The sequence below is a fragment of the Anneissia japonica genome, unplaced genomic scaffold (genome assembly GCF_011630105.1).
Source record: "Anneissia japonica isolate Jap-2015-1 unplaced genomic scaffold, ASM1163010v1 scaffold287598_len761594_cov195, whole genome shotgun sequence".
NCBI lineage: Eukaryota > Metazoa > Echinodermata > Crinoidea > Comatulida > Comatulidae > Anneissia > Anneissia japonica.
In genome coordinates, this window is record NW_022705477.1 from 454230 (window position 1) to 469066 (window position 14837).

Here is a 14837-nt window from a genome sequence, read left to right on the forward strand (position 1 = left end):
ACAATAACAGCAACAATATTACTATTACTAAAGTGCTATGAATTTACAGGGTTGTAAGCTAATGAAAACTAAGGGTGGGGATAGATATTTTGAGGGTGGTTGTGTGATAAAATTGGTAAACTCTAGATAATAGGAGTAGATTTTAAGGATGGAAAAGTGGGTTAATAAGGGTGGGTGGAAGGCCATGAAATTAGCTTTAGACTAGGTGGCCCCACCCACCTCTGCCCACTATAACTACATCCCAGAATTTAGGGGGAAAAAAAATGTGGCAAAGACAAGCCAAACCAGTCACTCATTGCAAAGCGTGTTTTAGAGATAATGACCAAAACATGCTGGAATGTTGAAATTTTTTAAATCTGTTATTGCACTAAACTAACCTTTATATATCTATACATCATGCTATGTTGTTATTTTGCCTATTTTCAATGTTAAAACAACAATTATTACCGATTTGGTGATGGTTTCTGCCTAAGAAATGCTGAAATCATAAATGTTAAAAGTAAAGGAAATGTTGGATTTAAATGATTCTTTTACCATAGCTCTCATTTTACCATTTAACTCTGTATTAATAACTAAAAATCACTGGTTTGGATCGTCTTTGCCACATATGTATTTGTTTATGCATAATAATGCTTAGTAAATTCATTAACACCAACATCACAAAAGCAAAATGTCATACAGGATTGAGGAACAAGTCCCTTGCTACATTCGTCTGTGTGAATGCTCGTCCATATAAGATACTGTGTGATTTAGTATTGATAAGTGAAAATTTATCTTGTGTGAATATGTTGTACTACAGTAATCTTCATGATGTAACACAATAATGATCACAAGAAAATAAGTAAAAAAATATTTCAGCATCATTACACTTACTTACTCTGTGGATATTACACTCTTATTCAGGAGTATCCATAAGAACAGCACCAACAATTGTTTTAAAGAATTAACATATACAGTATCTTTTAAAATAATGCACTGTGCTTTTAATATTGGGTAATTCCATGTCAAATCAACCAAAAAAAAAAAAAATCAGTATACATTAAAAGGTTCAAAGTTGAATAAAAAAAATATATATCTTTTTTTCCCCTTCAAATTCAAGCTAGAGGTACATTATGATGTAAAGAAGCTTCCCTATAAGTTTGGTGATGGGTGCTAAACAGTTCCTGACCAATGAGCAGCTGTATATGGCATGTCCATTTGAAAAACGTACTGTTTCTATATTTATTTATTTATTCAACTGAACATACACTTTTGTTTCAGTGGCACACAACATTTCGGTGCGTTAACACTGTACTTCTGTATATAAATAGTACAAACAACAGTAAACCAAACTGCTAATTTTTATATATACTGTAGGTATGAGAAAATAGTCAGATCACTTAAAAATCCAAGGTTGAAATTCCTTGGGGAAATAGTGGTGGCGCAAGCAGGGCAGGGGGAATTTTAATTTGACATGGAATTGCCCTATTTTATTCAACCTAGGAAGACAAAGTTTTAATAGCTATATACTAACTAACAAAGTGGGCCATAATATTTTTCAGCAGAATTGTCATGAGTGCCTACTGTTAGCAGACAACATTATTACATCTTCCCCCTCCATCTTCCCCTTCCCCCACACACAAACCATATGTGGGTGTTGAAGGAAATACATTTTGCATAAAATTATAGCTCAATAATACAGTATATCAGATCATGGAGGAATAAGTTGAGGTAAAAAGTATTCCTCCATGATGCGAACACGTAAGTGAGCAGCAATGGGAAGCGGGTTTAATTTTCCCATGCGTAACTACTATGTGCACTCAACCATGAAGGTTTTGTGCGCCTGGTCTGTTCCATCAAGCTGCTCTCCCTTGAAATACTGTTTATAATGTTATGTTTTAATTTCAATCATGTTTTCATAAGCCAACACAGTAACAGCATACAGATGATACGAAAACTCACTTCTTGCCAAAATTTGTTTCAACCTATGTTTAGTTATATCAAGACATTTAATGTGCAACACAACTCATTTTGTGGTAAAGGATAATAACATTATTGTAATATTAATATGGCACAGAAATATTTATATTTCATTTTTCTTTACTGTAGTAGTCTTTACGTCTGTCCAAGTTCATACCAACAATACTCTCGCCAGCATGCATACGTTTGCGTCCAATATAGATCATTACAAGGGCACCTAGAAGAGTGCACGCACCCATACCAATGTTCACAGCGATTCGGAATTTATTCTTTGTGGCGTTGATCACAGTGTCTCTAAATGATACAAGATAAATATATTGGAAAATTTGAAAAGTATAATAAAATTCAAAGAAATACAATTAAGGATATACAAAAATACAATAAAAGAGATAATGAACAAAGAAGAAGATACAATTCATGATGATAGTGGCAATGAATGTGTTATTGCTTGAGTTTTAATGTCATCAAGATATTTTGGGTGACTCCGTGAGGTCATCAAGGAATTTGATAAAGCATTAAATTGGATACCATTTAACTGTTCGTTTTTGTATAAAAACTTAAGAAATGTGTTATTGTTTCAAGACCATCCCACATTCTATTTGAACCACCAATTATCCTGTACTGTATTTATTTTCCACTAAGACAGAGATGGTTTTTGAGGTATGAATTAAATGAATTCCTAATGTTTTTATAGAAAGTTAGTTAAAGAAGAGTTTTGAAGCTGAAGATTCAAATGTTTTAAGTAGGACCTGTGAATAACAACACAAGAACAAGTGACTTATAACACAAATAATGTATATTTTAATTATAGTTAAATACTGTATTATATGCAGTACTTACGATACGAAATCTGGGATTTCTTCATCAGACTTGTACCTTCCCATCAAAACCAATATCCTACGATCCATTTTACTTGGTCGCTTTGCTCTTGGATTAAAACCATCTAAAACTAAAATAGATTGATCATATTGAAATTGGATTCTATACAATTTGATTTCTTATATTGCTTTGAGTACAATCATGAGCCAATATCTATTCTGCTAAACAAAGTCCACCCAAAAAAAAAAGACATGAAGACAAAATCATACAGTGGTAAATATACATCTTGGGGTAGTAGTAGGAAAGTAGTCCACAAGCCTTCTTTTTAATTATTCATTTTTATTTGATTAAATATTTAAAAAATCCCTTTATCCTTGATTCCTTTCCAACATTTATGCACTCTCTCAAATCGCATGTCTTATATTATAGCTCCTCCACTTAGTTGCATTGCACAGCGTATCGGACGGTTCTCTCTTTTTCATCTCCGCATACAGTATCTTTTTTGTTTCGTTGAATTTTTACAATTTTAATGTTTTTAAATAAATAATCTTGTATTGTATGAGTTTATTTACATATTTATATTTATTGTTATGTTACTTTGGGATTAAGAAACCTTAACTTTTTTTTTAGAGTTATTTAGTTTACTTTTGGGTTCCTGCTTGCTCCCTGAGTTGACTGTCATTGTTTATTATGTTCTCAATTTTGGCAATAAAAAAGGAATAAGAATTAATATTATAATAAACTTACTTTCTGGTGGTTTCTTACTGTCGGTGGCTGCACTACCTATTCCCTTATCCACTTCATTTGTGTTACTACTGTTAGACCGAGTAATAGTGCATAATCTTCTGGCTGCTAGGTGTAGGCCGAAGATTGATTCCGAAGTTGTGTTATTAAGGCGACTTGTTTGGTTTATCGCTGGCTGTTTAAAAAGTACTATCGCAGAAGCGGGCAGCCCAGGCCGAATAATATGAGCTGTGCTGACATTTCGGTGGATTAATCGGCTAAAACTTGATATTTTACGGGAGAGCATGTTTAATTAATACTAACTATCATTAGCAATATTCCTAAATAGGATATAGAATATAATTTAAAACTAGGATACGCATAAACTTCCCTTTTGCCTACGTGCGGTGGACCATCTTACCAATGTCATCATGTCATCATGAACAAAATTTTGTAGTACGGCGCCCTCAAAGTTTTTCATTGGGGCGTGTGTAATTTGTTTATTTATAGAATTTAATGTAATGTTCCAAAAATAGATCTACCAACATGACCAAAACACATTTGGCGCCCTCTATAAGAATATTCTCGACGGTTCGTAATCGTTCCCGGCTCAGACTTTTCCTTCACGAAGAGCGTTCTCGACAAGGACAGTGCCTATATAGGATTTAGCAAATGCAATTCTACATCAATCATTCAAACGAACAGAGACGTGTACGAACACATTCAACGAAGTACTACCGGAAAGTAAAAGCTATTTGAAAATGTTTAGCTTATCTTCCCCAAGTTTTTTCGTTCATCAACCGGTGTGTCGTCGTCGACGACGGGAGCCGGCATTCGATCCGTGGACATCGTGCTTAGGTGATGGTCCTTTCATCTTTGGGAATGCTGGACGCAGGCCAGAGCCAACATATTTTCTGATAGATCCATTTGATGTAAACGATCTGAAGACTAGCTCAAAACGACAGAAGACCAGCCCAAAGACGAGTGAGACTTGTCGACAAAGGGACAACTTTCATGTCGAGTTAGATCTTACGGACTTCAAACCAGAAGAAATCGACGTATCTTTAGATAGCGATCGTTTGAAAATTCATGCTAAATCAGAAGACAAGCATGGTATTTCTTCTGAGGTTTTCAAGTGGTACAGCTTGCCTGATAAAATTGACACTGATAAATTGACGTCTAGTCTGTCCCAAGAAGGTGCTCTACATATCAATGCACCATTTAAGGTAGTAAAGCAGGATAAAGACTCGATCGCCAATGGAGGAGTTGGCTCTTCTCAGAAGGATGAACAGATGGACAAAACCAATCAACAAGAGGTGGAGATTGAAAAGGAAGACTCTACTCAGCCGATTTCTACGGGTGTGACTATAGAACAGGAGGAGGCAAACGACACTTCTGCCATCATTGGTCATTCAGAAAAAGATAATGGATTTCATGTCGAATTGCCAATGGAACAATTTAAACCGGAACACGTAAATGTCAGCATAGATGATCACAAATTGAAGATCCACGCAAAGAAAGTTGACGAAGGCGAGGGACACTTCATGCACGAAGAAGTCACCAAATGGTTTAGCTTACCGTCCGACGTAGATGTCGGCCAATTGAGATCAAACATACGAGACGATGGCGTATTGGTTATCAACGCCCCAAAAGCAAACAATGCTGTGACCTTGGAAACAGAGAGTGTTGTAAAAGAAGATGAGACCGCTCAAGAGATGTCGATAGACGACAAAGCTACAAACCATGCGCAGGAGGAAGAAAGTAATTAAATTATTAACATTTTGCAATATAAACTATTTAAGGTAGCGTAAGATAATATAAAACAAAGTTGACTTGACAAGTATTTTTCCTGTTCTGAATTCGTATTTATTGGTTGTATAAAATATTAAATAAATACTTTAATAATGCCATCTTATGTTAATAAGCTTGTTACATATTTCATAATGGCATACTAGCCTACTAGTAGTTTAAACAATTACGGTATTACTGGTACGTGTCATTACAGTTCGCCCTCCAATTCGAGACAGCTTTAGTGCCTGAAAATTTTAGGTGGTCTCAGGGTTTGGTCTCTGCTTAGAGAGTTAGCTTAGTGTTAGTAAATTGAAGTTTGTTATGTGGTTGTTTGAACAAGTTGTCTCGAATTAGCTCGGTGTCAGAGGGGTCTCGAATTGAGAGGGTGCATTGTAGTTTAACTACCCCCGTGGTGGCATGCACAGGAGGGCGAATTAAACTTCTTATTTCATATGCTTGCTTAAATGCTTTTATATACAGTACTATATTATTGGTTGCAAAATGGTATATAAATACTTTAATAATATCATGTTACGTTAATAAGCTTGTTAGATTTTGTCATAATGGCATCTATTAGAGGTGTAACGTGTCTTTAATTTAACTACGTATACGGGCAAAGGAAAACTTCAATTTGTATTGTGGATATAATGTAGTTCTTTAGACGTACCGGTACCGTAACAGTTTGATGTTATCATTTTTATACAATTGGTAAATCTATCTTACAGTAATGACATGTATGTTGAATACGTTTGCTTTGCCTTGTGTTTTTTGTTTAATGTTCTTCATTTTTTCATATGATGTTTCCTATTATTATGTTTATGACAAATAAGTAAAATAATGCACGTTAATATTAATGTATTGATATTATTAATATACTGTAGCATTATAATTGTATACTAAAAAGCCTTCTTCTTAGTAAAAGTATTAATTTGCTCCAGATGTAAAATCCGTTAAAGAGATTTACACGCTGTTTTATTGTTTTATTATAGGCCTATTTATTATGTTACACTTTAATATAATATATCAATCGTCAACATCATTGTTATTGTATTTTAAGAATTTATGTGTTTTATTAAAATGTTGAAACCGATTTAATGCATTTTGTGTGTTTTTAAGATGTTTTATAACGGAATAATGCTGATCGGATGTTGAAGTCTATTGAAAAGTGTTAAATAAGTGTGATGCAATGGGTATTGTGGATTGTGTAGTAGACCTACCTGTACATGGGCCTGTACCACAATGTGTGTGTAAGAGTGATGTTGTGTAGGCCTTGAATGAGGAAGAGGTGGTGAGACAAAAACATGTTCAGGCCATGAAACTGGCATATATGACTGAGCCATTATAGTAGGGGATTTCTACTGTATGTACGGTGCTGTCTTTTGGAACCCACTTCAGAAAATACGCGCTTGTCCCACATGTGTCCCAAGACGCATGTACAGATACGCATTTATTTCGTGTGAGCAACAATGTCCAGGGGACGGGGCTCAATCCCAAATATATAAGCCTAACCTACGGTACTTTACACAGATATGAACCCATATCAAGGGGATACATTCGGGTCCGAAAAAATGTCCCCTTTGTAGAGGTGTCCCCTGAATAGAGGTTGGTCGTGTGTTAAAAGATACATTCCCCGCACCGTACGGCTAAAAAAGTGTCCCCTTAATAGGAGTGGGTTGGGGTGTCAAAGGAGGGGTTGTACTGTACATAAATAACATGTAAGACTCATACATGTACCGTGCCATCAACTGTCCTCAACAATCTCGTTCGTCCAACAATATTATTTACTCACAATTAATAACACAACAAATCAATAGGCCTATATATTTTTGTATACAAGCATAATAATTACCTTCAAATTTCTCTTTACCAATTGACAAAATCATTAATTGTTGAAATATTAAGTCTACCCAACACGATAGTATTATATACCTGTTTCAATATGCCTACGAATTAAAAAAAAACAACCTGTCTTATTTAGAGGAGCATTGGCCTGAGCTGTGTAAATCAGAAACATTCCTGACCCCACTGGGCAAAAAAAAAAAAAAAAAAGATAAAATAAAATAATAATTTCTAGACACCTACTTTTTTCAGGACCCGTGAGCTCAATTTTTTTTTGTTACAATGGGAAAATTGGAAGTCAGGAAAGCTCAGTTCCCGTAATCTAGGAAGCAAAATTTTCCCGGGGAGGACCCCTGACACCCCACCCCCCCCCTTTCTTGGGGGGTTCATCGATTCACGGAAAAAGGAATACGTATGCAATTACTCATTTTTATTTTCTGTATGTAGATCTATACCGGTACACACATAATAGGTCTACTTACTGTAATAAAAATGAGAAAAATTTACCTGACCGTTTTATTTTCAAGAGGCATAAAATCTTGAATTTTGAAGAACTGAAAAGTCATTAAAAGACACTTCAGAAGTCGGGAATGCTCATTTTCCGTCATCTAGGAATCAACATTTTCCAGGGAGAGGACCCCCACCCTTTTTCTTTTTTGGTTTTTTTTGGAAACATTTTGCCCCCCCCCCCCCTAAATTTTAACCCAGATCCGCCCCTGAAGCAGCACATCACATGCATACTTAAAAAAATGAATAGGCAAATCCTTCACTTTAGAGGTTTAAATTTTGATTACCATATCGGAGCGAGCTTGATCCGTGTACCTTTGTGTGGTGATGTCAATTTGGCCAACTCCAACCCCCAACATTTTATAAATATTGTTAGTTTATACACATATAGGGTCTGTGGTTTATATTTATACGTCTAAAAATCAAATTTTCGAAAGCAACCATAATTACTAAAATTTAAGATTGTCAAAAAAATAAAACGAAATGTAATATAGCCGGCCAATACAAAAACAAACACATGGTTGTTTACAAAAATATATAACATGAAAAAGAATGTGATGCAGACATTATTAATAAATTCATATAATTTACTGGTATCAATAATTGTTTACTGTATTGGAAACAACATAATATAATCGAGAAAAGTGATTTGGCCATGGCGGGTGCGCTTCCGGTGACCCTAATTTACGACGAAAGACTTTTTTTAACCAGTGGGTCTCCAAACAAAATTGTAGTATGGCGCCCTCAATATCATTGACTTCGTAATCCGTTTATTTTGTATTTTTTAGAAAATAATGTAATGTTCCAAAAATAGATTCCTCGGCATTTGGCGCCCTCTATAAGAATATTCTCGATGGTTCGTAATGGTTCCCGAAGAGCGTTCTTGACAAAAGCAGTGTCTATATAAGATTTAGCAAATGCAATTCTACATCAGTCATTCAAACGAACAGAGACGTGTACGAACACATTCAACGAAGTACTACCGAAAAGAAAAGTTATTTGAAAATGTTTAGCTTATCTTCACCAAGTTTTTTCGTCCATCAACCGGTGTATCGTCGACGACGGGAACCGGCATTTGATCCGTGGACATCGTGCTTAGGTGATGGGCCTTTTATCTTTGGAAATGCTGGACGCAGGCCAGAGCCAACATATTTTCTGATAGATCCATTTGATGTAAACGATCTGAAGACTAGCTCAAAACGACAGAAGACCAGCCCAAAGACAAGCGCGACTTGTCGACAAAGAGAAGCCAACTTCCATGTTGAGTTTGATCTTAAAGACTTCAAACCAGAAGAAATCGACGTATCTTTGGATAACGATCGTCTGAAAATTCATGCTAAATCAAAAGACAAGCATGGTATTTCTTCTGAGGTTTTCAAGTGGTACAGCTTGCCTGAAAATATTGACACTGATAAATTAACGTCTAGTCTGTCTCGAGAATGTGCTCTACATATCAATGCACCATTTAAGGTAGTAAAGCAGGATAAAGACTCGATCGCCAATGGAGGAGTTGGCTCTTCTCAGAAGGATGAACAGATGGACAAAACCAACCAACAAACGGAGATTGAAAAAGAAGACTTTACTCAGCCGATTTCTACGGGTATGATTATGGAACAGGAGGAGGCAAACGACACTTCTGCCATCATTGGTCATTCAGAAAAAGATAATGGATTTCATGTCGAATTGCCAATGGAACAATTTAAACCGGAACACGTAAATGTTAGCGTAGATGATCACAAATTGAAGATCCACGCAAAGAAAGTTGATGAAGGCGAGGGACACTTCATGCACGAAGAAGTCACCAAATGGTTTAGCTTACCGTCCGACGTAGATGTCGGCCAATTGAGATCAAACATACGAGACGATGGCGTATTGGTTATCAACGTCCCAAAGGCAAACAATGCTGTAACTTTGGAAACAGAGAGTGTTGTAAAAGAAGATGCGACGGCGCAAGATATGTCAATAGACGACAGTGTTACTGACCATGCGCAGGAGGAAGAAAGTAATTAAATTATGATTGCATTATAAACTATTTAGTTAAGCTTAAGATAATATAAAACAACACTTTGTATCATTTTTTATATTGACAAGTATTTTTTCCTGTTCTGAATTCAATGAATGTTTTGGTCTGCCATTTGTATAAAACCTTTGTTGCTTTTAGCTATGGCATTTTGCCTTGTTTATTGTTGTTCTCATTTGGGGAATTAATATATTATTATATTTTTTACATTCTTCTTAAATGTTTTAATATACTATTGTATTTATTGGTTGCATAAAATGCCATCTTATGTTAATAAGCTTATTACATATTTCATAATGGCAGCCTACTAGTAGTTTAAACAATTACGGTATTACTTGTACGTGTCATTACAGTTCGCCCTCCAATTAGAGACCAGCTTTAGTGCCTGAAAATTTTAGGTGGTCTCAGGGTTTGGTCTCTGCTTAGAGGGTTAGCTTAGTTTAGTAAATTGAAGTTTGTTATGTGGTTGTTTGAACAATTTGTCTCGAATTAGAGAGCTGGGTGTCAGAGGGGTCTCGAATTGAGAGGGTGCACTGCAGTTTAACTACCCCCGTGGTGGCATGCACAGGAGGGCGAATTAAACTTCTTATTTCATATGCTTGCTTAAATGCTTTTATATACAGTACTATATTATTGGTTGCAAAATGGTATAAAAATACTTTAATAATATCATGTTACGTTAATAAGCTTGTTAGATTTTGTCATAATGGCATCTATTAGAGGTGTAACGTGTATAATTTAACTACGTACACGTAGTGGATATAATGTAGTTCTTTAGACGTACCAGTACCGTAACAGTTTGATGTTATCATTTTTATACAATTGGTAAATCTATCTTACAGTAATGTTGAATACGTTTGCTTTGCCTTGTGATTTTGTTTAATGTTCTTCATTTTTTCATATGTTTCCTATTATTATGTTTATGACAAATAAGTAAAATAATGCACGTTAATATTAATGTATTAATATTATTAATATACTGTAGCATTATAATTGTATACTAAAAAGCCTTCTTCTTAGTAAAAGTATTAATTTGCTCCAGATGTAAAATCCGTTAAAGAGATTTACACGCTGTTTTATTGTTTTATTATAGGCCTATGTATTATGTATACACTTTAATATAATATATCAATCGTCAACATCATTGTTATTGTATTTTAAGAATTTATGTGTTTTATTAAAATGTTGAAAACGATTTAATGCGTTTTGTGTGTTTTTAAGATGTTTTATAACGGAATAATGCTGATCGGATGTTGAAGTCTATTGAAAAGTGTTAAATACTGTGTGATGCAATGGGTATTGTGGATTGTGTAGTAGGCCTACCTGTACATGGGCTTGTACCACAATGTGCGTGTAAGAGTGATGTTGTGTAGGCCTTGAATGAGGAAGAGGTGGTGAGACAAAAACATGTTCAGGCCATGAAACTGGCATATATGACTGAGCCATTATAGTAGGGGCTTTCTACTGTATGTACGGTGCTGTCTTTTAGAACCCAACACTTCAATGCACTTCAATCAGACCAATCACAACAGGTCCAGGAAATACGCGCTTGTCCCACATGTGTCCCACGACGCATGTACAGGTGCCCTTCGATTTCGTGTGAGCAACAATGTCCAGAAGACGGGCTCAACGAACCTTAATCCCAAATATATAAACCTAACCTACTTTACACAAATATGAACCCATATCAAGGGGATACATTCGGGTCCGAAAAAATGTTCCTTTAGTAGAGGTGTCCCCTGAATAGAGGTTGGTCGTGTGTTAAAAGATACATTCCCCGCACCGTACGGCTAGAAAAGTGTCCCCTTAATAGGAGTGGGTTGGGGGAGGTGTCTCTTTAATAGGGGATTCAAAGGAGGGGTTGTATTGTACATAAATAACATGTAAAGCTCATAAATGTACCGTGCCATCAACTGTCCTCAACAATCTCGTTCGTCCAACAATATTATTTACTCACAATTAATAACACAACAAATCAATAGGCCTATATAGTTTTGTATACAAGCATAATAATTACGGTCAAATTTCTCTTTACCAATTGACAAAATCATTAATTGTTGAAATATTAAGTCTACCCAAAACGATAGTACTATATACCTGTTTCAATATGCCTACGAATTAAAAAAACAACAACCTGTCTTATTTAGAGGAGCATTGGCCTGAGCTGTGCAAATCAGAAACATTCCTTTGTTTCTCTCCACAATGGTACCACCACTGCTGGCCGATGAATTGACCCCGTCATGGTTGGGGCTGAGGTGAGAAAATTTTGAAAATATTGCACTTCTCTAGATGCTTGAAAATAGCAACCGGCAATTGTTGAGCCGCTACCCCTCCCTCTCAAGAGGCAGACACAACATTTAGCGTTAGTTGGGATATTAAATTCATACCTACCCGTGATGGGCCTGATGTGAACAATTTTGAAATATGGCATCTAGATGCCCAGAATTAGAAGTTGGTAACCTGCAACGCAGTTAGCCAACTCCAACACCCAACATTTTATAAATATTGTTAGTTTATATTTATATCTCTAAAAATAAAATTTTCGAAAGCAACCATAATAACTAAAATTTAAAATTGTAAAAAAAAAAAAAAAAAAAAAAAAATGTACATGACACCGGCCAATATAAAAACAAGCACATGGTGGTTTTGGTCATTAAAAAGAATGTGATGCAAACATTAATAATAAATTCATATAATTTATTGGTATCAATAATTTTTTCCTGTATTGGAAACAACATAATATAATCGAGAAAAGTCATTTAGCCATGGCGGGTGCGCTTCTGATGACCCTAATCCACGACGAAAAACTTTTTTTAACCAGTGGGTCTCCAAACAAAATTGTAGTATGGCGCCCTCAATATCATTGACTTCGCAATCCCTTTATTTTGTATTTTTAGAAAATAATGTAATGTTCCAAAAATAGATTCCTCGTCATTTGGCGCCCTCTATAAGAATATTCTCGATAGTTCGTAATGGTTCCCGAAGAGCGTTCTTGACAAAAGCAGTGCCTATATAAGATTTATCAAATGCAATTCTACATCAGTCATTCAAACGAACAGAGACGTGTACGAACACATTCAACGAAGTACTACCGAAAAGAAAAAGTTATTTTAAAATGTTTAGCTTATCTTCACCAAGTTTTTTCGTCCATCAACCGGTGTATCGTCGACGACGGGAACCGGCATTTGATCCGTGGACAACGGGCTTAGGTGATGGTCCATTCATCTTTGGAAATGCTGGACGCAGGCCAGAGCCAACATATTTTCTGATAGATCCATTTGATGTAAACGATCTGAAGACTAGCTCAAAACGACAGAAAACCAGCCCAAAGACAAGCGCGACTTGTCGACAAAGAGAGGCCAACTTCCATGTTGAGTTGGATCTTAAGGACTTCAAACCAGAAGAAATCGACGTATCTTTGGATAGCGATCGTCTGAAAATTCATGCTAAATCAAAAGACAAGCATGGTATTTCTTCTGAGGTTTTCAAATGGTACAGCCTGCCTGAAAATATTGACGCTGATAAATTGACGTCTAGTCTGTCCCGAGAAGGTGCTCTACATATCAATGCACCATTTAAGACAGTACCAAAGCAGGATAACGACTCGATCATCAATGGAGGAGCTGGCTCTTCTCAGAAGGATGAACAGATGGACAATACCAACCAACAAGAGGTGGAGATTGAAAAGGAAGACTCTACTACGCCGATTTCCACGGGTGTGATTATGGAACATGAAGAGGCAAACGACACTTCTGCCATCATTGGTCATTCAAAAACAGATAATGGATTTCATGTCGAATTGCCAATGGAACAATTTAAACCGGAACACGTAAATATCAGCGTAGATGATCACAAATTGAAGATCCACGCAAAGAAAGTTGATGAAGGCGAGGGACACTTCTTGCACGAAGAAGTCACCAAATGGTTTAGCTTACCGTCCGACGTAGATGTCGGCCAATTGAGATCAAACATACGAGACGATGGCGTATTGGTTATCAACGCCCCAAAAGCAAACAATGCTGTGACCTTGGAAACAGAGAGTGTTGTAAAAGAAGATGAGACCGCTCAAGAGATGTCGATAGACGACAAAGCTACAAACCATGCGCAGGAGGAAGAAAGTAATTAAATTATTAACATTTTGCAATATAAACTATTTAAGGTAGCGTAAGATAATATAAAACAAAGTTGACTTGACAAGTATTTTTCCTGTTCTGAATTCAATGTTGGTCTGCCATTCGTAGGCTATAGGCCCTTTTACTGTTTAGCTGGTTGCGAAATGCTAAATAAATACTTTAATAATGTCATGTTAAGTTAATCTTGTAACATTTTGTCATAATTTCATGTACTTCTCTTTTTATATGTACATATAACGTGTCATTAGTTTAACCCAATATAGTTTGGCACAAAACGAATTAAACTTAAATTTGTATTATGAAAATATTGTAGGCCTAGTTGTCTAGATTTTTCTGTTGCTAAGCCTAAATGTAAAGCGATGTTGATACGTTCTTGTAAGTTTAATGATTACGTTAATTTAATTCATTTTTTCATATGTTTCTAATTATGATGTTTTATTATTATTATTATTATTGATATTAATATTTATATAAATAGAATAATGCACGTTAATGTTACTATATTATTTATTGTTTAATTTTATATTTGATTAATAGCAATTGAAAGTCATCTCAGTGAATTTATATCAAAAGATGTAAAATCCGTTTAAGAGATTTACAAAGTGCTTAATTGTTTTATCATATTTAGCTAATGTTACATTATAATATAAAATATCAAATGTCAACATCACTATTCTATTTAAGAATTTATGTTTTTATTAAAATGTTGAAACCGATTTTATGCTTTTTGGTGTTTTGTGGATTTTCGATAGCAGATTAATTGCTGATCGGATGTAGAAGTGGATTGAAAAGAGTGAAAAGTGTAATGTATCTGGGTATTGTGGGTATTGTAGTAGGCCTACCTGTACATATGGCCTGTCTACAATGTGCTTGTAAGTGACGGTGTGTAGGCCTTGAATGAGGAAGGGGTAGTGAGAAAAAAACACATGTTAGGCTACAGAAACTGGCCTCTGACTGAGGCATTAGTATGTATTAGTATTAGTAGTTTCGTATTACAACGCAAGTTTACACTTTTAACCAGTGGGGCATTACCAATAAAAAAAACC

General features: G+C 35.5%; 4 protein-coding genes across 4 annotated transcripts; 3 read left to right on the plus strand and 1 right to left on the minus strand.

Moving 5' to 3' along the window:
• Nucleotides 1-1492: 1492 nt before the first annotated feature.
• Nucleotides 1493-3945, minus strand: LOC117105561 (protein FAM162A-like). The gene is made up of 3 exons (XM_033246739.1): nucleotides 3526-3945; nucleotides 2800-2908; nucleotides 1493-2253 (listed from the first exon to the last, which is right to left on the minus strand). Exons 1-3 carry the CDS (start codon nucleotides 3806-3808, stop codon nucleotides 2070-2072), a joined length of 576 nt encoding a protein of 191 aa, XP_033102630.1. The 5' UTR covers nucleotides 3809-3945; the 3' UTR covers nucleotides 1493-2069.
• A 135-nt stretch (nucleotides 3946-4080) lies between these two features.
• LOC117105559 (major egg antigen-like) lies at nucleotides 4081-14501 on the plus strand. Its single transcript, XM_033246737.1, has 2 exons — nucleotides 4081-5350; nucleotides 13865-14501. Exon 1 carries the CDS (start codon nucleotides 4263-4265, stop codon nucleotides 5268-5270), a length of 1008 nt encoding a protein of 335 aa, XP_033102628.1. The 5' UTR covers nucleotides 4081-4262; the 3' UTR covers nucleotides 5271-5350; nucleotides 13865-14501.
• On the plus strand, nucleotides 8584-10418 carry LOC117105560 (major egg antigen-like). Its single transcript, XM_033246738.1, has 2 exons — nucleotides 8584-9695; nucleotides 9729-10418. The coding sequence occupies exon 1, from the start codon at nucleotides 8644-8646 to the stop codon at nucleotides 9646-9648; it is 1005 nt and encodes a 334-aa protein (XP_033102629.1). The 5' UTR covers nucleotides 8584-8643; the 3' UTR covers nucleotides 9649-9695; nucleotides 9729-10418.
• LOC117105556 (major egg antigen-like) lies at nucleotides 12688-13873 on the plus strand. The gene has a single exon (XM_033246736.1). The coding sequence runs from the start codon at nucleotides 12774-12776 to the stop codon at nucleotides 13782-13784; it is 1011 nt and encodes a 336-aa protein (XP_033102627.1). The 5' UTR covers nucleotides 12688-12773; the 3' UTR covers nucleotides 13785-13873.
• Nucleotides 14502-14837: the final 336 nt, after the last annotated feature.